General features: G+C 42.0%; 1 protein-coding gene across 1 annotated transcript in view; it reads right to left on the bottom strand.

Annotated features, from left to right (window-relative positions):
* Positions 1–26,224, bottom strand: part of LOC110509597 (microtubule-associated protein 1B) — a 62,763-nt gene that overhangs the window by 17,201 nt on the left and 19,338 nt on the right. Inside the window, exon 3 of the mRNA XM_021590583.3 lies at positions 5,060–5,142. Within this exon, the coding sequence (XP_021446258.2) occupies positions 5,060–5,142 (83 nt within the window). The remainder of the gene's footprint in view (positions 1–5,059; positions 5,143–26,224) is intronic.

Genomic DNA, 26,224 nt, shown 5'->3' with positions numbered 1-26,224 from the left:
AGAGCTCCAGAGTTCCTCTGTGGAGATGGGAACCTTCCAGAAGGACAACCATCTCTGCAGCACTCCACCAATCAGGCCTTATGGTAGAGTTGCCAGACGGAAGCCACTCGTCAAGAAAAGGCACATTATAGCCCAACTTGGACTTTGCCAAAAGGCACCTAAAGGAATCCGATCATGAGAAACAAGATACTCTGGTCTGATGAAACCAAGATTGAACTCTTTGGCCTCAATGCCAAGCATCACATCTGGAGAAAAGCTGGCACCATCCCTACGGTGAAGCATGGTAGTGGAAGCATCATGCCGTGGAGATGTTTTTCGGTGGCAGGAACTGGGAGACTAGTCAAGATTGAGAGAAGGATGAATGGAGCATAGTACAGAGAGATCCTTGATGAAAACCTACTCCAGACCGCTCAGAACCTCAGACTGGTACGAAGGTTCACCTTCCAACAGGACAACGACCCTAAGCACGCAGCCAAGACAACGCAGGACTGGCTTCAGGACAAGTCTCTGAATGTCTTTGAGTGGCCCAGCCAGAGCCCGGACTTGAACCTGATTGAATATCTCTGGAGAGACCTGAAACTAGCTGTGCAGTGACGCTCCCCATCCAACCTGACAGAGCTTGAGAGGATTTGCAGAGAAGAATGGGAGAATCTCCCCAAATACAGGTGTGCCAATCTTGTAGCGTCATATCCAAAAAGACTCGAGGTTGTAAACGCTGCCAAAGGTGCTTCAACAAAGTACTGAAAAAATACTTATGTAAATGTAATATTTCATTTTTTAAATAAGCAAACATTTCTAAAAACCTGTTTTTGCTTTTTCATTGTGGAGTATGAGGGAAAAAAACTAGTTAATCCATTTTAAAATAAGGCTGTAACTTAACAAAAATACTTTCCGAATGCACTGTATATATTATGTATAAGCTGGAAGTAGAAGCCTAAGTGTTGTTGTCCATTAGTTTACTCCCATTAGGGGAGAGGTGGAAGGGTTAGGGGAAAATAATAATGGGTAATATATAAAACTGTATATGCAGTACCAGTCAAAAGTTTGGACACAACTACTCATTCCAGGGTTTTTCTTTATTTTACTACTTTCTACATTGTAGAATAATAGTGAAGACATCAAAACTATGAAATAACACATATAGAATCATGTAGTAGCCAAAAAAGGGTTAAACAAATCCTCAAAGTAGCAACCCTTTGCCTTGATGACAGCTTTGCACACTCTTGGCATTCTCTCAACCAGCTTCATGAGGTAGTCACTTGGAATGCATTTAAATTAACAGGTGTGCTTTGTTAAAAGTTAATTTGTGTAATTTATTTCCTTCTTAATGCGTTTGAGCCAATCAGTTGTGCTGTGACAAGGTAGGGGTGGTATTGAGAATAAAGCACTATTTGGTAAAAGACCCAAATGCAGCCCAAATAAATGCTTCACAGAGTTCAAATAACAGACACATCTCAACATCAACTGTTCAGAGGAGACTGCATGAATCAGGCCTTCATGGTCGAATTGCTGCAAATAAACCACTACTAAAGGACACCAATAAGAAAAGACTTGCTTGGGCTAAGAAACACAAGCAATGGACATTAAACTGGTGGAAATCTGTCCTTTGGTCTGATGAGTCCAAATTTGAGAATTCTGGCTCCAACCGCAGTGTCTTTGAGATGCAGAGTAGGTGAACAGATTATCTCTGCATGTGTGCTTCCCACTGTGAAGCATGGAGGAGGAGGTTTGATGGTGTGGGTGCTTTCCTGGGATACTTCTTTGATTTATTTAGAATTCAAGGCACACTTAACCACCATGGCTACCGCAGCATTCTGAAGTGATACACCATCCCATGTGGTTTGCGCTTAGTGGGACTATCATTTGTTTTTCAACAGGACAATGACCTAACACACCAGGCTGTGTAAGGGCTATTTGACCAAGAAGGAGAGTGATTGAGTGCTACATGAGATGACTTGGCCTCCACAAACACAAAACCTCAACCCAATTGAGATGGTTTGAGATGAGTTGGACCGCAGAGTTAAGGAAAAGCAGCCAACAATTACTCAGCATATGTGGGAACTCCTTCACGACTGTTGGAAAATCATTGCAGGTGAAGCTGGTTGAGAGAATGCCAAGAGAGTGCAAAGCTGTCACCAAGGCAAAGGGTGGCTACTTTGAAGAATCTGAAATCTGAAATATATTTTTTGGTTACTACATTATATAAAATATAACTTTTTTGGTTACTACATGATTCCATATGTGTTATTTCATAGTTTTGATGTATTGATTATTATTCTACAATGTAGAAAATAGTAAAAAATAAAGAAAATCCCTTGAGTGAGTAGGTGTGTCCAAACTTGTGTCCAATGTACTGTATATATTTACAAAAATCTATATGGGTGATTGGAAATGATGCAGACAATTACATTGATGGAAGCCACAATATGTCTGCAATGTTAAAGCTGATCTACCCACTTCTTTTTATTTATATATATATATATATATATATATATATATATATATATATATATATATATATATATATATATATATATATATATATATATATATATACAGTGCCTTGCAAAAGTATTCGGCCCCCTTGAACTTTGCGACCTTTTGCCACATTTCAGGCTTCAAACATAAAGATATAAAACTGTATTTTTTGTGAAGAATCAACAACAAGTGGGGCACAATCATGAAGTGGAACGACATTTATTGGATATTTCTAACTTTTTTAACAAATCCAAAACTGAAAAATTGGGCGTGCAAAATTATTCAGCCCCCTTAAGTTAATACTTTGAAGCGCCACCTTTTGCTGCGATTACAGCTGTAAGTCGCTTGGGGTATGTCTCTATCAGTTTTGCACATCGAGAGACTGAATTTTTTTCCCATTCCTCCTTGCAAAACAGCTCGAGCTCAGTGAGGTTGGATGGAGAGCATTTGTGAACAGCAGTTTTCAGTTCTTTCCACAGATTCTCGATAGGATTTAAGGTCTGTACTTTGACTTGGCCATTCTAACACCTGGATATGTTTATTTTTGAACCATTCCATTGTAGATTTTGCTTTATGTTTTGGATCATTGTCTTGTTGGAAGACAAATCTCCGTCCCAGTCTCAGGTCTTTTGCAGACTCCATCAGGTTTTCTTCCAGAATGGTCCTGTATTTGGCTCCATCCATCTTCCCATCAATTTTAACCATCTTCCCTGTCCCTGCTGAAGAAAAGCAGGCCCAAACCATGATGCTGCCACCACCATGTTTGACAGTGGGGATGGTGTGTTCAGGGTGATGAGCTGTGTTGCTTTTACGCCAAACATAACGTTTTGCATTGTTGCCAAAAAGTTCAATTTTGGTTTCATCTGACCAGAGCACCTTCTTCCACATGTTTGGTGTGTCTCCCAGGTGGCTTGTGGCAAACTTTAAATGACACTTTTTATGGATATCTTTAAGAAATGGCTTTCTTCTTGCCACTCTTCCATAAAGGCCAGATTTGTGCAATATACGACTGATTGTTGTCCCATGGACAGTCTCCCACCTCAGCTGTAGATCTCTGCAGTTCATCCAGAGTGATCATGGGCCTCTTGGCTGCATCTCTGATCAGTCTTCTCCTTGTATGAGCTGAAAGTTTAGAGGGACGGCCAGGTCTTGGTAGATTTGCAGTGGTCTGATACTCCTTCCATTTCAATATTATCGCTTGCACAGTGCTCCTTGGGATGTTTAAAGCTTGGGAAATCTTTTTGTATCCAAATCCGGCTTTAAACTTCTTCACAACAGTATCTCGGACCTGCCTGGTGTGTTCCTTGTTCTTCATGATGCTCTCTGCGCTTTTAACGGACCTCTGAGACTATCACAGTGCAGGTGCATTTATACGGAGACTTGATTACACACAGGTGGATTGTATTTATCATCATTAGTCATTTAGGTCAACATTGGATCATTCAGAGATCCTCACTGAACTTCTGGAGAGAGTTTGCTGCACTGAAAGTAAAGGGGCTGAATAATTTTGCACGCCCAATTTTTCAGTTTTTGATTTGTTAAAAAAGTTTGAAATATCCAATAAATGTCGTTCCACTTCATGATTGTGTCCCACTTGTTGTTGATTCTTCACAAAAAAATACAGTTTTATATCTTTATGTTTGAAGCCTGAAATGTGGCAAAAGGTCGCAAAGTTCAAGGGGGCCGAATACTTTCGCAAGGCACTGTATATAGCCCATCCCAGCCTTGTGCAGGTCTACAATTTTATCCCTGATGTCCTTACCAGCTCTCTGGTCTTGGCCATTGTGGAGAGGTTGGAGTCTGTTTGATTGAGTGTGTGGACAGGTGTCTTTTATACAGGTAATGAGTGGAGAATAGGTGGGCTTCTTAAAGAAAAACTAACAGGTCTGTGAGAGCCGGAATTCTTACTGGTTGGTAGGTGATCAACTACTTATGTCATGCAATAAAATGCAAATTAATTACTTAAAAATCATACAATGTGATTTTCTTGATTTTTGTTTTAGATTCCATCTCTCACAGTTGAAGTGTACCTATGATAAAAATTACAGACCTCTACATGCTTTGTAAGTAGGAAAACCTGCCATATCGGCAGTGTATCAAATACTTGTTCTCCCCACTGTATATAGCCCTTTTTCGCCCTAATTTGGTGATATCCAATTAGTAGTTACAGTCTTGTCCCATCGCTGCAACTCCCGTACGTACTCGGCAGAGGTGAAGGTCGAGAGCCATGCATCCTCCGAAACAGACCCTGCCAAGGCGCACTGCTTCTTGACACACTGCTCGCTTAACCCGGAAGCCAGCCCCACCATTGTGTGGGAGAAAGCACTGTTCAACTGGCGACCGTGTCAACGTGCATGAGCCCGGCCCGCCACAGGAGTCGCTAGAGCGCAATGGGACAAGGACATCCCGGCTGGCCAAGCCCTCCCCTAACCCGGACGACATTGGGCCAATTGTGTGTCGCCTCATGGGTCTCCTGGTTGCGGCCGGATGCGACACAGCCTGGGATCGAACCCGGATCTGTAGTGACGCCTCAAGCACTGCAGTGCCTTAGACCATTTATGTACTTATGGAATGTACTTACCTCAGTGCTGACAGCTGCATCTGAAGGGTTGATAAGAACTACTGTCTCGAGAACGCTGCTTTTGTGGTGAAGAATTCTCTGCCCTTAAAACAACAAAGGGAGAAAGAATAACTCAATCAATGTGTGCTGTGGAAAATATATAAATGAAATGCTTACATTTTTTGCTGATTGATAAACGTTTTTTTGATAGTGGGTGCATGTAAAAGCATGCCTTAAATAGCTAAAAATGTTCAATGGCCCTATTAAATCAGAGGCTACAGTTGCAGCAGATCATTTTTTTCCTTTGCCCTGTCAGGCCAGTATGGCATGTCTGCCCTCCAGAGACGAAATGTTCTTAGTAGTCTCCTCCACTCAATCATCAAGGCTGCACACACCCAATTACCCACACAGCCTACTAATCACCCACCTACCACCAGCCACAGACTGTCACCAAGAAGCTATTACCACCAGTTACCCACAGTCACTTCCAATTCAACCAGGGAATCTGTGAGAAAGAAACATCTCTTTGTAGTCTATTTGTTTCAGTATGAATCTTATGAATCCAGTGTTTCTTCATTAAATTGTTAATCTTATAACTCCAACTCCATAATGCTCTCCTTTAATATCAAAAGGCAATCATTAATCATTTATTGTGAAATCTCATGTATTCACTCTCTCTCTCTCTCTCTCTAACTGTTCAGATACAGATGTTTCTGACAGTCTTAATGCGACTATGTATATTGTCGTGTTCCTCCAGATGTGGCCTTTATCACTGCCTGTCCAATATAGCCATGAAATGGCTGGATCCGAGAGTCAGCCCAGCTACCCAGAATCTGACTAAACAAGAAATCACTGTTTTAGGAACTTTCAGCATCTTGCTTTATCCTTCACCATTATTATATATTAACTGGATAACCCTTCAACATGTTAATGCATGAATTCCGTGTTCTTACGCCACACGTCATTTAATGAGAAAACAGGACTTGTGCTTCCTGATAACTACCCAATCAAGAGCAAACAGTGAGTCAATCCAGCATCGGAATATAACAATACAAACCTGTCATTTAGTCTCTATTTAATTCAACTGTGTGCCTCTGCCTTTGGTTTGTGCTCCTCTGGTCCAAGTTGCACCAACACACTGAGGGCAACCACAGAGTCCTCATTCACCTACAGTAGTTGCGATGCCTGCCTTTAAATCACCTGAGTGGCATCCCAAATCACTGGGCATAGACTTCAATTCCATGTCTATTCCACACGGGTTCAGCGTAATTTCATTGAAATGACATGGAAACAATGTTGATTCAACCAGTGTGTGCCCAGTGGGAATCGATCTTTCTCTCTGTCTCCTTCTCCTCTCCTCCTTTCACTCATCGTGGTGAGCTGTGGTGGTATTTACCAAGAGGTTCTACAGTCATGGTATACTGCTGCTACATTACTTGTTTCAATGTTCCTCATAATTTACAAAAAAACTCTGCTTGATTTTTCACATATCATAACATGCCAACACTCGTAAAAGCTTAAGTTCTATCACTACTGGAGAACCAGGCCAGATTTGTAGAACTAACACCGTGATTGCAACAGAACAGAAATAACTGAAATGCATGATGCTTTCTTGGAGGTTGAGGGCGGGGTTGTGGATCTGCTCTGCTGGTATAAAGAAAGACTACCAGTCGTGATTATCTCAGAGAGAGGGAGAATGTCTGGGGGGCTCCATACAGCAGTAGGTTCTGGCCTCTGGGCTGATTTAGCCATACATATTTCATATTCCAGATCGATCCTCCTACCCATTAACCCACCTGCTGTACCCTCCTCCTGAGGGCTGTCACTCACTATGGAGGAGGTGCTCAATCTACTGCCACTAATGCAAGACTGGCTCACATATCAGAGGAATAGATTTAGCTCGATAGTAATGTTTCTTTTTCCAGTTGCGTATCCTGTAATGTATATATACAGTGCCTTGCGAAAGTATTCGGCCCCCTTGAACTTTGCGACCTTTTGCCACATTTCAGGCTTCAAACATAAAGATATAAAACTGTATTTTTTTTGTGAAGAATCAACAACAAGTGGGACACAATCATGAAGTGGAACGACATTTATTGGATATTTCAAACTTTTTTAACAAATCAAAAACTGAAAAATTGGGCGTGCAAAATTATTCAGCCCCCTTAAGTTATTACTTTGTAGCGCCACCTTTTGCTGCGATTACAGCTGTAAGTCGCTTGGGGTATGTCTCTATCAGTTTTGCACATCGAGAGACTGAAATTTTTTCCCATTCCTCCTTGCAAAACAGCTCGAGCTCAGTGAGGTTGGATGGAGAGCATTTGTGAACAGCAGTTTTCAGTTCTTTCCACAGATTCTCGATTGGATTCAGGTCTGGACTTTGACTTGGCCATTCTAACACCTGGATATGTTTATTTTTGAACCATTCCATTGTAGATTTTGCTTTATGTTTTGGATCATTGTCTTCTTGGAAGACAAATCTCCGTCCCAGTCTCAGGTCTTTTGCAGACTCCATCAGGTTTTCTTCCAGAATGGTCCTGTATTTGGCTCCATCCATCTTCCCATCAATTTTAACCATCTTCCCTGTCCCTGCTGAAGAAAAGCAGGCCCAAACCATGATGCTGCCACCACCATGTTTGACAGGGGGATGGTGTGTTCAGGGTGATGAGCTGTGTTGCTTTTACGCCAAACATAACGTCTTGCATTGTTGCCAAAAAGTTCAATTTTGGTTTCATCTGACCAGAGCACCTTCTTCCACATGTTTGGTGTGTCTCCCAGGTGGCTTGTGGCAAACTTTAAACAACACTTTTTATGGATATCTTTAAGAAATTGCTTTCTTCTTGCCACTCTTCCATAAAGGCCAGATTTGTGCAATATATGACTGATTGTTGTCCTATGGACAGAGTCTCCCACCTCAGCTGTAGATCTCTGCAGTTCATCCAGAGTGATCATGGGCCTCTTGGCTGCATCTCTGATCAGTCTTCTCCTTGTATGAGCTGAAAGTTTAGAGGGACGGCCAGGTCTTGGTAGATTTGCAGTGGTCTGATACTCCTTCCATTTCAATATTATCGCTTGCACAGTGCTCCTTGGGATGTTTAAAGCTTGGGAAATCTTTTTGTATCCAAATCCGGCTTTAAACTTCTTCACAACAGTATCTCGGACCTGCCTGGTGTGTTCCTTGTTCTTCATGATGCTCTCTGCGCTTTTAACGGACCTCTGAGACACTCACAGTGCAGGTGCATTTATACGGAGACTTGATTACACACAGGTGGATTGTATTTATCATCATTAGTCATTTAGGTCAACATTGGATCATTCAGAGATCCTCACTGAACTTCTGGAGAGAGTTTGCTGCACTGAAAGTAAAGGGGCTGAATAATTTTGCACGCCCAATTTTTCAGTTTTTGATTTGTTCAAAAAGTTTGAAATATCCAATAAATGTCGTTCTACTTCATGATTGTGTCCCACTTGTTGTTGATTCTTCACAAAAAAAATAAGTTTTATATCTTTATGTTTGAAGCCTGAAATGTGGCAAAAGGTCGCAAAGTTCAAGGGGGCCGAATACTTTCGCAAGGCACTGTATATTTTTGAACCTTCAACGGCCAATGGATCATGCACTCCAAATTAGAAAGGAGGAATAGGTTAAGCAGACGTAGTTCCTAGTCGAAGGACTTCTTTTTAATCCATGGTGGAAATGTTATGGCGGTTGTTGTTGTTTGTCTTGGATAGCTGCCTATACGATTTACAGCTTTTGATACTGACACACAGACTGCTATTGGAAATCCACAGCGTTTATTTTATTCCAGGGAGAGAACTGTGATTTTAAAATTGCGGAACAAGCTTAGCTCAGTTCATGTTCAAAATAACTGGTTGTCTCTTTGACGCTGTGTTGTACTTCCTGGCACAGTTCAAAGCTGGAGCTATTACTGTATTCTCTTGCCGTGTATTCATTCATTTTCAAAGGCTGGCTTAACAGCATCAGATTTATTACTTTAATGTCCAGGGGAAATGTTTCAACCCCACGGTCTTCATGGAGATTGATAAGCAGAACCCTGCAGCCTAGAACCGGGGCCTTTGTGTTTCTGTATGAGAATAATAATTGACTGTGGGAAACACAATCTCCATACACAAACATCACAAACACAGGCTATTTCTCTACCGGCCCCGTCTTCTTAGCAGGTGGCAGCTAAATCAGGCACGTGCACAGATGTAACAAGGTTACATTAAAAACAATTAAATCAATTCTCAGAAATACAACTTTACAAGTTTTACATGTGGAGTTAAATTCAACCACATTACAGTGATTAAATCCAACCTGCCTTTGCTAAGCCTGGTCATATTTCCGAAAGCTGCCTGAGAGGAGATTGGGCTGGGTGGTGGAGGAGGCGGCCTACACCTCTTGTGCTCAACAGGATATCCTCCATTAAGCTGGTACACTCCCCCTAAGGAGGATGGGTAAGAGGACTGTCGCCATGCCTTATCTACCTATGTCGAGCAAATGCCCCTTTTCGGTGGTGGTATAATTTACTCAAAAATATTTTAAAAAGTACAATATATACAATTTTTGAATTTTTCAAAAGACATTTGACAACAATATAACAATGTGACAATAACCTTACAAGACAACGAACATACAAAATGTTTATAAAATAAAAAAAGAAATGAGACATTGGCTCACACAGTCACATGCAGGAGGCTACATATTGCACATTGAGTGTGAAACATTAGATGAGGATTATACAGAGATGCAATCAATGAGATGTGAGGGGAGATTCTCAATAAAATCAATAAAGGGTGCACAACCAAGTAATACATTCTAAAATTGGGGAGGTTTAAGCCCCCTTGACCGTAATCAAGGGTCAGTTTGTCCTGGCTAACCCCTAGGCGTTTTACTGTGCCAGATAAAGTGTCTAGTCAGCTTGTTGAGAGAGAAAATGAATGCTGCGGGTACAGGGATGGGGAGAGATTTAAACAAATATGGAAATCTGGGCAGGACATTCATTTGAATTACATGAATTCTACTCAGTAAAACGAGTGGCAAGTCCTTCCATTTACACAGGTTGCCCTCCACCTTTGGCAACAAGCTGGCCAAATTGAGTTTATAGAGGTTCTTCAGGTTACCATCCATCAATATGCCCAAATATTTGAAACCATTATGCTTGATGGTATGACGGTCAAACACAAAGTTCAAATTTCACTTAATTTTTTACATTTTTATCTTGTATCCAGTAAATGAACTATAACACTCTAATAGGTTCTGCAAGTGAGAGAGGGAATGTTCTGGGTTCGTTAGAAACAAGATAAGGTCGACCACAAAAACTGAAAGCCCAAACTCAAAGCCGTGTACAGTGCCTTCAGGAAGTATTCACACCACTTGACTTTTTCCACATTTTGTTGTGTTACAGCCTGAATGTATAATGGATTCAATTGAGATTTTTTTTCACTGGCCTACACATAATGTCAAAGTGGAATTATGTTTTTTTTTCGAAATGTTTAAAACTTAATTAAAAATGAAAAGCTGAACTGTCAATAAGTATTCAACCACTTAGTTATGGTAAGCCTAAATACATTCAGGAGTAAAAATGTGCTCAACAAGTCACATGATAAGATAAGTATGATTTTTGAATGAATACCTCATCTCTGTATCCCACAAATACAATTACAGTGCCTTGCGAAAGTATTCGGCCCCCTTGAACTTTGCGACCTTTTGCCACATTTCAGGCTTCAAACATAAACATATAAAACTGTATTTTTTTGTGAAGAATCAACAACAAGTGGGACACAATCATGAAGTGGAACGACATTTATTGGATATTTCAAACTTTTTTAACAAATCAAAAACTGAAAAATTGGGCGTGCAAAATTATTCAGCCCCCTTAAGTTATTACTTTGTAGCGCCACCTTTTGCTGCGATTACAGCTGTAAGTCGCTTGGGGTATTATGTCTCTATCAGTTTTGCACATCGAGAGACTGAAATTTTTTCCCATTCCTCCTTGCAAAACAGCTCGAGCTCAGTGAGGTTGGATGGAGAGCATTTGTGAACAGCAGTTTTCAGTTCTTTCCACAGATTCTCGATTGGATTCAGGTCTGGACTTTGACTTGGCCATTCTAACACCTGGATATGTTTATTTTTGAACCATTCCATTGTAGATTTTGCTTTATGTTTTGGATCATTGTCTTGTTGGAAGACAAATCTCCGTCCCAGTCTCAGGTCTTTTGCAGACTCCATCAGGTTTTCTTCCAGAATGGTCCTGTATTTGGCTCCATCCATCTTCCCATCAATTTTAACCATCTTCCCTATCCCTGCTGAAGAAAAGCAGGCCCAAACCATGATGCTGCCACCACCATGTTTGACAGGGGGATGGTGTGTTCAGGGTGATGAGCTGTGTTGCTTTTACGCCAAACATAACGTCTTGCATTGTTGCCAAAAAGTTAAATTTTGGTTTCATCTGACCAGAGCACCTTCTTCCACATGTTTGGTGTGTCTCCCAGGTGGCTTGTGGCAAACTTTAAACTACACTTTTTATGGATATCTTTAAGAAATGGCTTTCTTCTTGCCACTCTTCCATAAAGGCCAGATTTGTGCAATATACGACTGATTGTTGTCCTATGGACAGAGTCTCCCACCTCAGCTGTAGATCTCTGCAGTTCATCCAGAGTGATCATGGGCCTCTTGGCTGCATCTCTGATCAGTCTTCTCCTTGTATGAGCTGAAAGTTTAGAGGGACGGCCAGGTCTTGGTAGATTTGCAGTGGTCTGATACTCCTTCCATTTCCATATTATCGCTTGCACAGTGCTCCTTGGGATGTTTAAAGCTTGGGAAATCTTTTTGTATCCAAATCCGGCTTTAAACTTCTTCACAACCGTATCTCGGACCTGCCTGGTGTGTTCCTTGTTCTTCATGATGCTCTCTCCTCTTTTAACGGACCTCTGAGACTATCACAGTGCAGGTGCATTTATACGGAGACTTGATTACACACAGGTGGATTGTATTTATCATCATTAGTAATTTAGGTCAACATTGGATCATTCAGAGATCCTCACTGAACTTCTGGAGAGAGTTTGCTGCACTGAAAGTAAAGGGGCTGAATAATTTTGCACGCCCAATTTTTCAGTTTTAGATTTGTTAAAAAAGTTTGAAATATCCAATAAATGTCGTTCCACTTCATGATTGTGTCCCACTTGTTGTTGATTCTTCACAAAAAAATACAGTTTTATATCTTTATGTTTGAAGCCTGAAATGTGGCAAAAGGTCGCAAAGTTCAAGGGGGCCGAATACTTTCGCAAGGCACTGTATCTGTAAATGATCTGTAAGGTCCCTCAGTCGAGGAGTGAATTTCAAAGCACATATTCTGAAGGCACTGCATGTTATAGCCTCAGCCCACGGTTCAATGGTGAGGGCGAAGAGGTGTGGGATAATAGGGAAACCCTGTCTGTTCCCCCTATAGAGAAGGAAAGAAAAGGAAGTAATCCCATTGATTGCAATCCTAGTTTTATGAGATCTTAGCTTTACGAGAGTGATTTTACCAAGTTTAAAAACATGATGCCTAAACCAAACTTTTCTAAAAAAGTGAAAGAAAAGGCCTTTTCGGTGTTGAGGGACACTGCAACACTAGGTCTTGTTTTTGTATCAAATACCTTTCTGAGATTATTGGAGGACAATCTATTACAGTTTTTTTGGATTGCTTACACACTAAAATTAAAAGTAGTACACTATTAGCAAAACCTTACACTCAAGAAGCAAAACATCAGCCCATATTTGCACAACTATAAGCACATTGTCAACCTCACACTTGTTGCAAAACTCTACACACAGTAATTTGCAAAACACTAAACAGACTTAACATACATTACACACAAAAATCTATCATGAAGTCACGTCCTTGCAATACCAAAGCACTGACTGTCAAATTACCACACCGTCCAACCAATTGGTTCAACACAGTCATCAGGTGTGCAAATACTCGTTTGCTTACAGTTTTTTCCAACTGCTTACACACAAAATCTTTTCATGTCACACGATTTTTGAAACCTCTCACTCAAAGTGCTAAACTACACACCAAATATCCAAAACCATAAGCTATTTCTCAGCCTTTGACTCAGTTGTCAATTGCATAAAACACTTTTTTTCAAAACACTACACACAATTCTCTACCTAAAACACAGAAATCTAACAGTAAGTGACTTGCTTTCCTTTTCCAAACACAACCAATCAAAATGCTACACTTATTCACCAGGTCACACACACACTCCTCACATGTGCAAACACTAATAGCTTAACTGATCACTAACCAATCACTGCTTTACTGTAGTATAGGCCTATAAATAGGTCAAAGGTCAGATTACCATTACAATGGATGCCAACAATGGACAGAGAGCAAGAGGAGTAGGAGGGAGAGGAAGAGGAAGAAGAGGACAAGGGCAAGGGCAAAGAAGGGAAGGAAGGATAGCCATCTCTGATGAGATTAGGGCAACACTTGTTGATCATGTGATCAACCACGGTTTGACCATGAGAGAGGCTGGACTGAGAGTCCAGCCCAACTTGAGTCGATTTACAGTGACGTCCATAATTCAAACCTTCAGAAATGAGAACAGGTATGCAACTATCTAATGACTATTTTAGCATTACAGTAATGTACAGCCGCTTCTCCAGGCAATGGCGGACGCATGTGGGGACATAGAGGTTGCCTCTGTCCAAGGTTGGATACGCCATGCTAGGAGATACTTCCCTCAATGTTTGGCAAGAGAAAACGTATCTCTTGATGTGGACGAAGTATTGTGGCCAGACCCAGGCCGGAGAAGAGATGAAGCGTAGCTTAGCACTGGTGACTGCCCCCCCCCCCCCCCCCTACCAATTCCTGGACTGCCCCCCCGGGACCCCACACACACAATTGTGTTCTTTACTGTATTCTAAAGAATATACTTTTGGTTTACATATGTTTATGGTTTTGTTGTATGCTGCTGTATACAACAGTAATGTTTGGCTTAATAAATATTTTCTGTTTCTACATTGCATTGGTGTTTACAGTGTACTTGTTACCCCTCTCAGCAGATTACTTTGACTGTAGAACATTGTATTGGTGTTTACAGTGTACTTGTTACCCCTCAGCAGATTACTTTGACTGTAGAACATTGTATTGAAATGTAGATTTTAGCCTATGAAAGACCAAAGAGCTTTAGATTTAGAACAACAGTGTTTACATGGTATATCCAGAAATGTACTATTATGAAAGCAGTGTTTGCCATTTGATGCAAATGCTTCATTCTGACGTGTGTTCATGGCATTTTGAATGCAGTGTTACATTTTGAAGGAGATGTGAGGCATTTTGCATTTTGTGTGTGCAGTTTTGGGAATTGTGTGTAGAGTTTTGAAAAAAGGAGACAGTTTTGAAAAATGTGTGTAAGCAGTTGGAAAAAACTGTAATTGTAGACACACCAATCAGGTGTATAAGCACTATAAAAAGCAGCAGGTGTTCATTGGTCTTCAAGCACAATGGAAAGAGTCAGAGAAAGAGTAAGACGACGAGGAGGAGGAGGAGGAGGACGACAACAACAACGAGGAGGAAGGGGAGGAAGAGGAAGACAAGAAGGTGCTCAAAGAGGACCGAATCTGACAAATGAGATCCGCGCAACACTGGTTGACCACGTTGTCAACCACGGCCTGACGCTGAGGGAGGCTGGACTGCGAGTACAGCCAAATCTAAGCCGATATACAGTGGCAAGTGTGATGAGAACATTTCGACTGGAAAATAGGTATTGTAAAAATATCATCATATCAATAACATCTGCACGGTTTCAGTAACTGCTTACAGTACTGTATTCTATGCACTATCAGCACTTCTGTTACCTTTTCCTGTGAAATTACTGTAATATTGTATACTGTTTTTTTCTTCTACATAGGATTGAGGGTCAGGGACGACAAGGGGGAAGGCCTCCTATGTTCACAGAACAGCAAGAGAGGGAGATAGTAAACATGGTTTTGGCCAACAATGCTATAACACTCAAGCAGCTCCAAGCTAACATTGTCAATAACCACGCCATTTTCAACGATATCCATCAGGTCTCAACAGCAACACTGGCACGCATCCTAAAAAAAAAACATATTCAAATGAAGCAAATTTATCGAGTGCCTTTCGAGCGCAATTCCGAAAGGGTGAAACGACTGCGGCATGATTATGCAGAGGTATGTATTCACTTTAGCAGTGTGATCTTGCATACTGTCTCAATCTTTTACTCTACTGTAATATGTATACTAGATCTACACTGAACTACACAATTTTGCCTGACACTGTTTTTCAGAGTTCTACGAATGGATGGAGAGTTCATTTACGTAGATGAGGCTGGGTTCAACCTGACGAGAACACGAAGGAGGGGAAGAAACATCATTGGCCACAGGGCTATAGTCAATGTCCCAGGGCAACGTGGGGGTAATATAACACTCTGTGCAGCCATTACACAGAATGGGGTCCTCCACCGCCATGCCCATATGGGCCCTTACAACACAGCACTCAAACTTACATTCTTGGACCAATTGCACAACATAACAGCAGCAAATCAAATCGATCATATGCAATACATTGTTGTCTGGGACAATGTCTTTCCACCGCTCTGCTCTGGTTCAGAACTGGTTTCAGCAACATCCACATTTCACCGTCCTATATCTTCCACCATACTCGCCATTCCTCAACCCTATAGAAGAGTTTTTCTCGGCATGGCGGTGGAAGGTATATGATCTCCGTCTCCAGGCTGAGGTACCCCTCATCCAAGCCATGGAGGAGGCCTGTGACCAGATGGAGGTAGCAGCAATGCAAGGATGGATTCGTCATTCAAGACGTTTCTTTCCAAGGTGTCTTGCTAATGACAACATTGCCTGCGATGTTGATGAAATTCTCTGGCCAGATCCAGCTAGGCGAAGAGACAATGTGTAGTTTTTTTATTTTATTTTTTTAAACTAAAGTGACGTTTGGTTACAGTATTATGAATCTCCATGTCAACATTTTGGGCGTGTTGAGAAATAAATTAGTTTCTTCAGTCTGCAACATTGGTCTTGTGTAGTGTTTGGTGAATTTACATTATATTTGTACTTTGTTGATAGTAGCCTACTCTAACCATAGGGAAGTAGAAGTGCTAAACGTGTTTATCACAGCAGAGTGTAACTCGTGCAAACAGAGTATAGTAATGTGAAACGTGTGTGTTTCATATGGTAACAACGTGTGGTTTTTAAAAAGAAGTGTATAGTTTTTACAAGAGTGTTTAATTTTGCAAAGGATCTGTAGTGTTTTGCCAATTGGGTGTGTGGTTGTGCTAATTGTGTGTAGTGTTTTGAAAACACGGGCCCTGTTTTGAAAATCGTGCTTAAGCAATCAAAAAAAACTGTAATTATGAAGCCAGTCTGATCTGTGTTGACCAGCAGAGGGATGCGTGACTCCAGTCTCTTAGATAACATCTTGATGGCCTATAGGAGGTGCACTTTAGGGGGTTTTCCCCTTTCTTGGGAATTACTGTAATCACGTCTTCAGAAAAAGCAGTTGCGGTCCCTGTTTTTTTTTTAAGTACCTCCGTAAGGTAGGGTACCAATAGCTCCTTAATTAGAAGGTAAACATTTAATGGCCTCCAACAATTCAGGGACTGAGAAATGATCACTCAGGCACTCTCTGTCCTCCTCTGGCATGGGAGGTTGAGAGAGGAGAGAAATAGGTTGATCTCTGATTGGGAAGTATAGAGTATTTCTTCAAAGTATCATTCATTTCAGTAGGGTGTAAGGATATCTCATTAGTAAGAGTTTCTATAGAATGAATTGTCTTACTTTCCCCTGTTTTCTGTTGCCATGCCGATACTATATGGGCTTTCTTTCCAAGTTCGTAGGATCGTTGTTTTGATCTAGTAAAGGCCCTCTCAGTTTGATATGTGTTCTGCGTACTATATTGCAGTTTTTTATTTACCAAGAGCCCGTATAGGTCTTTAGTCGGGCCTCTTTGATAGGTTTTTATCGAGCTCAAGAATTTCAGATTTAAAGGACATTCATTCCGGCATCGTGTTTTCTCTTCAACCCTTTAGTAAAGGCAATGATTTGTCCCCTCAGGTTTTCAATGCATCCCAAAGAATGAAACTGTCAGGAGCAGAGGGTTTGTTTGTCAAAGAAAAAAATATGAATCTGCTCTTCGATGGATGCACAACATTCAGGTTGCTTCAAGAGTAGAATTTATTTTCCATTTATATGCTCCATTTACCTTGGTAAGGATGGAGAGTGATATTGCCAGAGAATGGTCAGTAAGCAATCTGGGGAGATATTCAGTATCTAACAATTTGTGAAATAGCAAAAAGCTATGCATGAGTGTGTGTTGTGTGGGTGTGAATAAAAACAGTAGTCCCTATCCTGTGGGTGCCTCTATCTCCAAGTGTCTAGTAAATTGAGTAAAACTTGTAAGTAAAACTTGTCCCACCCATTCCCTCTTTAATTTCTTGTGTTCACCTGCTGTACGATGTGTTTGTTATAAAGAACACAATGTCAGCCTTTCATTTCTTAAGGTACAGTATGTATACACTCTTTTCCTCTTTACCGGGCTGTTAAGACCTTTTACGTATAATGTGACATATGTTAGTGGATTAAGCATGGGCTGGGTTTCAAATAGATAACCGAATGGTATACACTATTATGAAAATAATTAGGTGATACTTGAAGTGACCTATGTCAAATCAAATCAAAGTTTATTTGTCACGTGCGCCGAATACAATAGGTCTAGTAGGCCTTACAGTGAAATGCTTATATACAGGCTCTAACCAATAGTGCGGGAAAAAAAGAAGGGGTGTGTGTGTGTGTGTGTGTGTGTGTGTGTGTGTGTGTGTGTGTGTGTGTGTGTGTGTGTGTGTGTGTGTGTGTGTGTGCAGGTAAGTAAAGAAATAAAACAACAGTAAAAAGACATTTGAAAAAAGAGTAGCAAGGCTATATACAGACACCTGTTAGTCAGGCTTATTGAGGTAGTATGTACATGTAGGTATCGTTAAAGTGACTATGCATATATGATGAACAGAGAGTAGCAGAAGCGTAAAAAGAGGGGTTGGCGGGTGGTGGGACAAAATGCAGATAGCCCGGTTAGCCAATGTGCGGGAGCACTGGTTGGTTGGGTCATTTAGGTAGTATGTACATGAATGTATAGTTAAAGTGACTATGCATGTAAGATAAACAGAGAATAGCAGCATCGTAAAAGAGGGGCTGGGGGGGGCACACAATGCAAATAGTCCGGGTAACCATTTGGTTAGATGTTCAGGAGTCTTATGGCTTGGGGGTAAAAACTGTTGAGAAGCCTGGACTTGGTACTGCGGTAGTAGAGTCTATGACTGGGGTGGCTGGGGTTTTTAGGGCCTTCCTCTGGCCTTCCTCTGACACTGCCTGGTGTAGAGGTCCTGGATGGCAGGCAGCTTTGCCCCAGTGATGTACTGGGCTGAACGCACTACCCTCTGAAGTGCCTTGCGGTCGGAGGCCGAGCAATTGCCGTACCAGGCAGTGATGCAACCGGTCAGGATGCTCTCGATGTTGCAGCTGTAGAACCTTTTGAGGATCTCAGGACCCATGCCAAATCTTTTTAGTTTCCTGAGTGGGAATAGGCTTTGTCGTGCCCTCTTCACGACTGTCTTGTTGTGTCTGGGCTAATCTAGTTTGTTGTTGATGTGGACACCAAGGAATTTGAAGCTCTCAACCTGCTCCACCGTCGATGAGAATGGGGGTGTGCTCGGTGCTCCTTTTCCTGTAGTCCACAACCATCTCCTTAGTCTTGGTTACGTTAAGGGATAGGTTGTTATTCTGGCACCACCTGGCCAGGTCTCTGACCTCCTCCCTATAGGCTGTCTCGTCGTTGTCGGGGATCAGGCCTACCACTGTTGTGTCATCAGCAAACTTAATGATGGTGTTGGAGTCGTGCCTGGCCATGCAGTCGTGGGTGAACAGGGAGTACAGGAGGGGACTGAGCACGCACCCCTGGGGACCTGGAGTACAGGTGATCTAGATTTTTTTCCCCTCTGGTTGCACATTTAACATGTTGATAGAGATTTGGTAGAACTGATTTAAGTTTCCCTGCATTAAAGTCTCCAGCCACTAGGAGCGCCGCCTCTGGGTGAGTGGTTTCCTGTTTGCTTATTTCCTTATACAGCTGACTGAGTGCGGTCTTAGTGCCAGCATCTGTCTGTGGTGGTAAATAAACAGCCACAAAAAGTATAGCTACTCTAGGCAAGTAGTGTGGCCTGCATTTTATCACAATATACTCTACTTCAGACGAGCAAAATCTAGAGACTTCCATAGATTTCGTGCACCAGCTGTTGTTTACAAATATGCACAGACCGCCCCCCCCGGGTTTTGGCATCAAGGTTCTGTGGGTGCGTTCGATTTCTAGTGGCTTGGTGGAGTTGTTTATGCCCAGGACATCAGGGATCCACTTAGTGAAGAAACGATGGGATCACGGCCCTTGCTGTCTTCCTTCAATCCCACCACATGGATGTTGCTACGTCTGCTCTGGTTCTCCATCTAGTCCACCTTGTTTTTGAGATAGGAATAGTCCTTCTGCAGCTGTTTGATCACCTGGTCATGACATGTGATGGTATCTTCAATGGTGCTGATGTGCAACTCAGCCTCGGTTGCTCTCAAAAGCAGATCATTCAGGGAGGATTTCAGGCCGTCAAAGGAAGAATGAAGTTCAGACGATTTCTTGTACACTTTTAGTGAAAGACCTTTTTTACCATCTTGAATTTCCCGGAGGAGAGTAGCAAGCATGCCAGAAGAATTGGAAGTGGCTGCGGAGAGGAACCGTGTTGAACTGTCGTCAGTGCTCTCAGAGCTAATGCTAATCTTGCTAGCAGTGGCGTTGCTATCGTTAGTTTGAGATTCAACAAAGTTTTTGTCACTACCTCGCTGGCAATGAGCATACTGCTGGCAGGCTGATGGGGTGATGCAGACAGAACAAGCTTTCCATCCAATCCTGCAACCTCCGTTACCAATAGGCCGTATGATTTTGCTTGCTTTGGAATCCAGAGAAGTGACATGATATATCCCTAGTTGAAATTGGCTGCTTACATGAATGACTTTCAGCCCCACATGCAGGTATAAAACACAGTTTATTTCTGTAGCCTATCTTGCACTTAGAAAATGCTGTAATGACAGGCTACAATTGCACAGTGATTGTTTGCACATGGCAACAAATGGAGTTGGGTTGGAAATAGTAATAGTAGTCTACAATATTTCTTACAATCGTCTATTTTAACTGAAATAGTGTTGGTCATTATTAATAAGTGCAGCATTTCCACTTCAAAATAGTTTAGCAAAATACTTTACTCATCAGATTGTGCTGCATTCCCCTCTTGTAATAATTGCTTGACGAGTCTGTGACAGAGTTTGAGTGTTTTTTTGTTTTTGTTGGATTGAGCACATGCCCCCCAAAAGGACTGTGCACAGCCCTGCAGCTAATGGAATGAAAAAGTGGGCGTTTTGTTCCCTTTTTCAGGGTTTCTATGTAGATCAAATGCTTTGGTTAGTGCCCTACTTTACTTTTCTGCAGAGAACAGAAGGAACAGTTCAACCCAAAAATAAAATGTTAAAACTCAGCTATATGCAGTACTAGGCCACAGTCCCAGCATTCATTTTCTATAAACACAACTAACACACCCATCTCCGTGCACCTTGGAAAATGCCTCTGTTTACTTTATCCCTTTACATTACCTCTTAAACGAAAGAGATAACAATAAAGGAAGGGTCACTGAAGCTAGATTGACCCCTGACAATTACAGTTGCTTGGTTGATAAAAGGGCCCTCTCTGCTACCCTCTTCCACCCCCTGCATCCCTCTACCCCTCCGTCCTTCCAACCCCTCCACCTCTCTCTCAGTGGGAAGGAAAGGCCATGTGAAACTAGGGTTGGGCGGTATCCAGATTTTCATTTGGTCATACCGTCCTTCTCTTAGCCAGGGATTTAAGGAATTACCGGATTAGTACACAAGGGGGCACCAAACATACTATTGGGTGTATTAGAATGCTAACAACATTAGCACAAGTAATAGCGAATTTCCACAGAGGCTGCTAGCTAAATATGCATAAGAAAATAAACAAATTGCAAAGACAGGCAATCCAGCTCATAAAGTTATACATCTATAGATAGGAGCTAACAAATATAATTTTTGGTGAGTTTGGACATTTACAAGCATTTGTGAACAAGAGACATTGTGCAAATGAACAAAGTTTTGACGCATGCTTGTCTGAAGAACAGTACTGACTCTGAAGCAAAGTGTGTTCACCCTGTTTCTGTGTGGAGTCTGGAGTCGCTAGGGCAACGGGCCTGACTTTTCTGCTCTGAGAAGTTGGGGTAGGAGCAAACGAGCCAAGAAGGGAGAGGAGAGAGAGAAAAAAAAAGAAGGAAATCAAAAGATGTCAGTGGCAGCTGTACAGATAACTCATCCAAAGGGCTTTGACCTCTCAAACACGGCAGAAAGCTTACACAATATGATGCACTGTCACCTTATTAATTCAGTAACTTACTTAGATAACTATCAAGGCTTGTGTTAATGCGGAATTGTTCTTTTTTCACACAAGAAAAAAAGAAAACGTATAAGAAATCTCTAGCTGCGTTTTGTAAACGCAGATCTAAAATGTTTCTTATTGTAATTTCTGCTCGGCATCAGACAAATTTTGTTCTTCAGTTGCACCTCTCCAGTCGGATGAGAATTCATGAACAGCATTCTATCAGCAGACAACGCTGTGACTGATGTGTAGTTACTTTTCTCTGGTACATTTCTCAGAGTACCCAGCCTACTTTCTCTGGTAAAATGCGAGATTAACTTTAAGCAAAATATTAGGAAATTTAGCTGGCTACAATATTTCTATGATAAACATTAGAAATATGATGGCCATGCAACATTTTTGCAAAAAAAGACCTTGATTTTTCTTTGTAAGCATTTACTTGTGTGGCTTCAGTCCAAATAGCGTTGCACTTCTGTTGTCATCTGATGAAAATGAAGCTATTTCCTGCTAAATGTGTTGCACTAATATATTTTCTGCGAAGGAAAACTATAGTTGCACACACTGATTACTCTAATGAATCCAAAAAACACTTGACTTACAATATAAAATGCGACCCCTGTCAATACACACTGGGGAACTACAGTAAGCTTCATAATGTAAAATAAAGTGAAATGAAGAACGCGATCTGCTTCATCTCCTAACGTATTGCACAAGTTGACTGCAGGTATTTACTTAAAGTAGCTACAAATATTAAAATGCATTGAAAAACGTCAAAGAAATAGTTTCAATGGCATTGACAGTGTGGAAAAAACATCCCATGGCTAGGGCCGTTACGGTGACTGTTTTACCGCCACACCGGCGGTCACAAGTCATTTGTAGGGGTGGCAGGTAGCCTAGTGGTTAGAGTGTTGTAACCAAAAGGTTGCTAGATCGAATCCCTGAGCTGACAAGGTCAAAATCTGTCGTTCTGCCCCTGAACAAGGCAGTTAACCCACTGTTCCTCGGCCGTCATTGTAAATAAGAATTTGTTTTTAACTGACTTGCCTGGTTAAATAACAAATAAATAAAATCACCACAGTCAAATTCCATGTGACCATTTGCAGTAAAGCAAGAAACAGCACGTTCCTTTTTTTTGTGCAACTTTTTCAAATCATAGTCGAACACCTCATGTAACCTAGCCCATAGACCTATATGTTTTGATAAGGTTTGTATCACAACTAAAGTGGCCAAAGAACTTCTTAAAATGAAGCACATTAATCTGCTTTATAACTGGTGTTGAGCCAAACTGGCATACATAGCGCCGCAAGATAGGGGAAGATCATTTTCACCATAAAAAAAAAAACACCTTTATGATATAGCATTACATGCATAATCGCATTTGTGGTCACTTTTGAGAAAGGTGTTGGATTGTTAATTGATTGAATTTTGGAACATTCACACTTTCACACGTGTGCGCATTGCTGCGCTTATGATGTGAAGAAATAGCCTAAATAGTTTATCAACATGTGAAGCTAAACGTTCTGAACTGTTGCATCAGCCTCATTGCTTTTAAAAATGTTTTTGATGCGAGTGGTTGTATTCATTTGGGATCTATCGCATCCAACAACTGTCCCAGACTATGTTTTGATTAGGGTTCTTTCTCGCACAGAAGGACAAGTTGACCAATAGAATAGGGCAACTTTTGTGGGTGATAGTAAATTGACATAGGCTGGTGCTTTTGCTGTTTGTTGAGCCTAATCATCTTGTTGGCTGACGAAATGTAAATATGGACAGTTCTAACATCTTCAATAGAATAGAATAGAATAAAACTTTATTGTCCATCCAGAACGGACATTTTTCTTTGGCATCACCGTCCCTTAAAAGGATCACATACACATACATTCTCACATCATACACATTTAAACCAGTCAGTCCATCATGTTGCATACACTAAAAACATAGAGGACATTAAAACATTCACTCAAACAGCCAGTGCCACCAAGCTGCTGACCCCAAACCCCTTCAATTTCCTGATTAAAAACAGGCGCTGGCTTGCTTTAAAAAAAAATACAGTCTGCATTCTCTGTAAACCTCAGCTTGTTTTCAATTTGTGTCACAATTTGAAACACTCAACCACCTCCACTGGTTGGTCTTTCAGAAAGAGTAGTTGGGACATTGGTAAGTTGTTGCCATTGATGATCAGCTCCTTTGTCTTTTCCACATTGATGTTCAGACGATTTCGGCACCATTCTTGAAGGTTGTTGGTCTGTTTAAAATAGCTGTCCCCATCTGACGTAGCATCTTTAAAAAAGAGTTCTACCAGAGCCATGTCATCCACGTACTTAAAAAGGCTCACATTGTTTCCTTGGATCTTCATCTCATTAGTGTAGATAGTGAACAACAACAGGGAAAAGACACACCCCTGGGGCGCCCCTGTGTTCAGGGTCAGTTCATCAGACAGGACCCCATTCATGAGGACCCTCTGTGGGCAGTCAATTAAAAAGTCCTTGATCCAACATGCGAGGCCTTCATTGACATTCAGGTCCAGTTGTCGTTTCAGCTGTGTGTGTATTTGCATTGTATTGAAAGCTGAACTAAAATCAATAAATCAAATGTGTGCATAGGATTTTGCATGTTGAAGGTGACTAGCCACCATGTTCACCAAGGTCAGGGTATCATGCTCAGGTCCAGTTGATCTGCAATGGAAAAGGTAAGATGCTTACTAACAACCCTTTCCATGCATTTGGCCAGAAGGGGCGTGAGGGCCACAGGTTGAAAGTCATTTGGTGATGTCTTAGGCCCCTGATGTCTTAGGCACCGGTACAATGGTCAACACCTTCCAGGAGTTTTGGCACTGTACAGATGCTCAGCAGGAGTTGAAACAGTCGTGTGAAGACTCCCTTGAGCTGGTTGGCGCAGACCTTCAGAACTTTGCCCCGTAGTCTGTCTGGGCCCGGCACTTTGTGTGGCTTAATATTTGACAAGCATGAGGCCACCTCGTTCTCTGTTATCTGGACAGTAGAGGATTTGGGGATGCTCTCACATATTTGTATACATTCGTCTTTAAAATAGACAGTGTCAAATCTTCCATAAAAACAGTTTAGTTATTTTACAAAGAATGAACAGTCTGCAATTTTATTGTTCTCTCTTTTCCCTTCTCATCCCATCATTGCAGTAAGCCCTTCCCATGCCTGTCTTGGATTGCCTGTACAGAACCTCTGTTCCACTTTATCCTTGAAGTTGTTTTTTGCTTTCCACATTTTTGACCTGAATTCATTTTCAGTATCTCCTTTCAGGAATGCAAACTTTCATTGAGGCACATTTGAAGTCCTAAGACACCCAGGGCTTGTTGTTAGGAAATATTTTGACAGTTTTTGTGTTATTGACAGTATCCTCACAGAACTGGATGTGTGACGTAATAAGGTCTGTCAACTCGTGGGGATCCCTGCAAGAACACCTCCCAGTCTGTGATGTCAAAGCAATCTTTGAGCTCCTCCCTACTCTCCTCTGTCCATACCTGAATGGGTTTTTCGCGTTTCATCTGCTGCCTTTATCTCGGTAGGAGATGGATAAAGTAATGGTCTCATTTCCCGATAGGTGCACTGCACACTGCCTTGTATGCGTACTCATAACATTGCCATTACACTGGTCCAGGATGCGAGTTGAGTGAGTTGGACTGGTGACGTACTGTTGCAGAGTGGGGAGGTGCGCGGAGAGGTAACTGAGCTAAATGCCTACCACCCCGTAGCACTCACTTCCGTCATCATGAAGTGCTTTGAGAGACTAGTCAAGGACCATATCACCTCCACCCTACCTGACACCCTAGACCGACTCCAATTTGCTTACCGCCCCAATGGGTCCACAGACGACGCAATTGCAACCACACTGCACACTGCCCTAACCCATCTGGACAAGAGGAATACCTATGTGAGAATGCTGTTCATTGACTACAGATCAGCATTTAACACCATAGTACCCTCCAAACTCATCATCAAGCTCGAGACCCTGGGTCTCGACCCCGCCCTGTGCAACTGGGTACTGGACTTCCTGACGGGCTGCCCCCCAGGTGGTGAGGGTAGGTAACAACATCTCCACCCCGCTGATCCTCAACACTGGGGCCCCACAAGGGTGCGTTCTGAGCCCTTTCCTGTACTCCTTGTTGAACAACGACTGCGTGGCCATGCACGCCTCCAACTCAAACATCAAGTTTGCAGACGACACTACAGTGGTAGGCTTGATTACCAACAACGACGAGACGGCCTACAAGGAGGAGGTGAGGGCCCTCAGAGTGTGGTGTCAGGAAAATAACTCAACGTCAACAAAACAAAGGAGGTTATCGTGGACTTCAGGAAACAGCAGAGGGAGCACCCCCCTATCCACATCGAGGGGACAGTAGTGGAGAGGGTAGTAAGTTAAGTTCCTCGGCGTACACATCACGGACAAACTGAATTGGTCCACCCACACAGACAGCATGGTGAAGAAGGCGCAGCAGCGCCTCTTCAACCTCAGGAGGCTGAAGAAAAGCTCTCACAAACTTTTACAGATGCACAACCGAGAGCATCCTGTTGGGCTCTATCACCGCCTGGTACGGCAACTGCTCCGCCAACAACCGTAAGGCTCTCCAGAGGGTAGTGAGGTCTGCACAACGCATCACCGGGGGCAAACTACCTGCCCTCCAGGACACCTACACCACCCGATTTCACAGGAA

The sequence above is a fragment of the Oncorhynchus mykiss genome, chromosome 29, assembly GCF_057628025.1.
Source record: "Oncorhynchus mykiss isolate SJ-2025 chromosome 29, ASM5762802v1, whole genome shotgun sequence".
Classification (NCBI taxonomy): domain Eukaryota; kingdom Metazoa; phylum Chordata; class Actinopteri; order Salmoniformes; family Salmonidae; genus Oncorhynchus; species Oncorhynchus mykiss.
The sequence above is the reverse complement of the archived record's forward strand: the minus strand, read 5'-3'. Positions and strand labels throughout refer to the sequence as shown.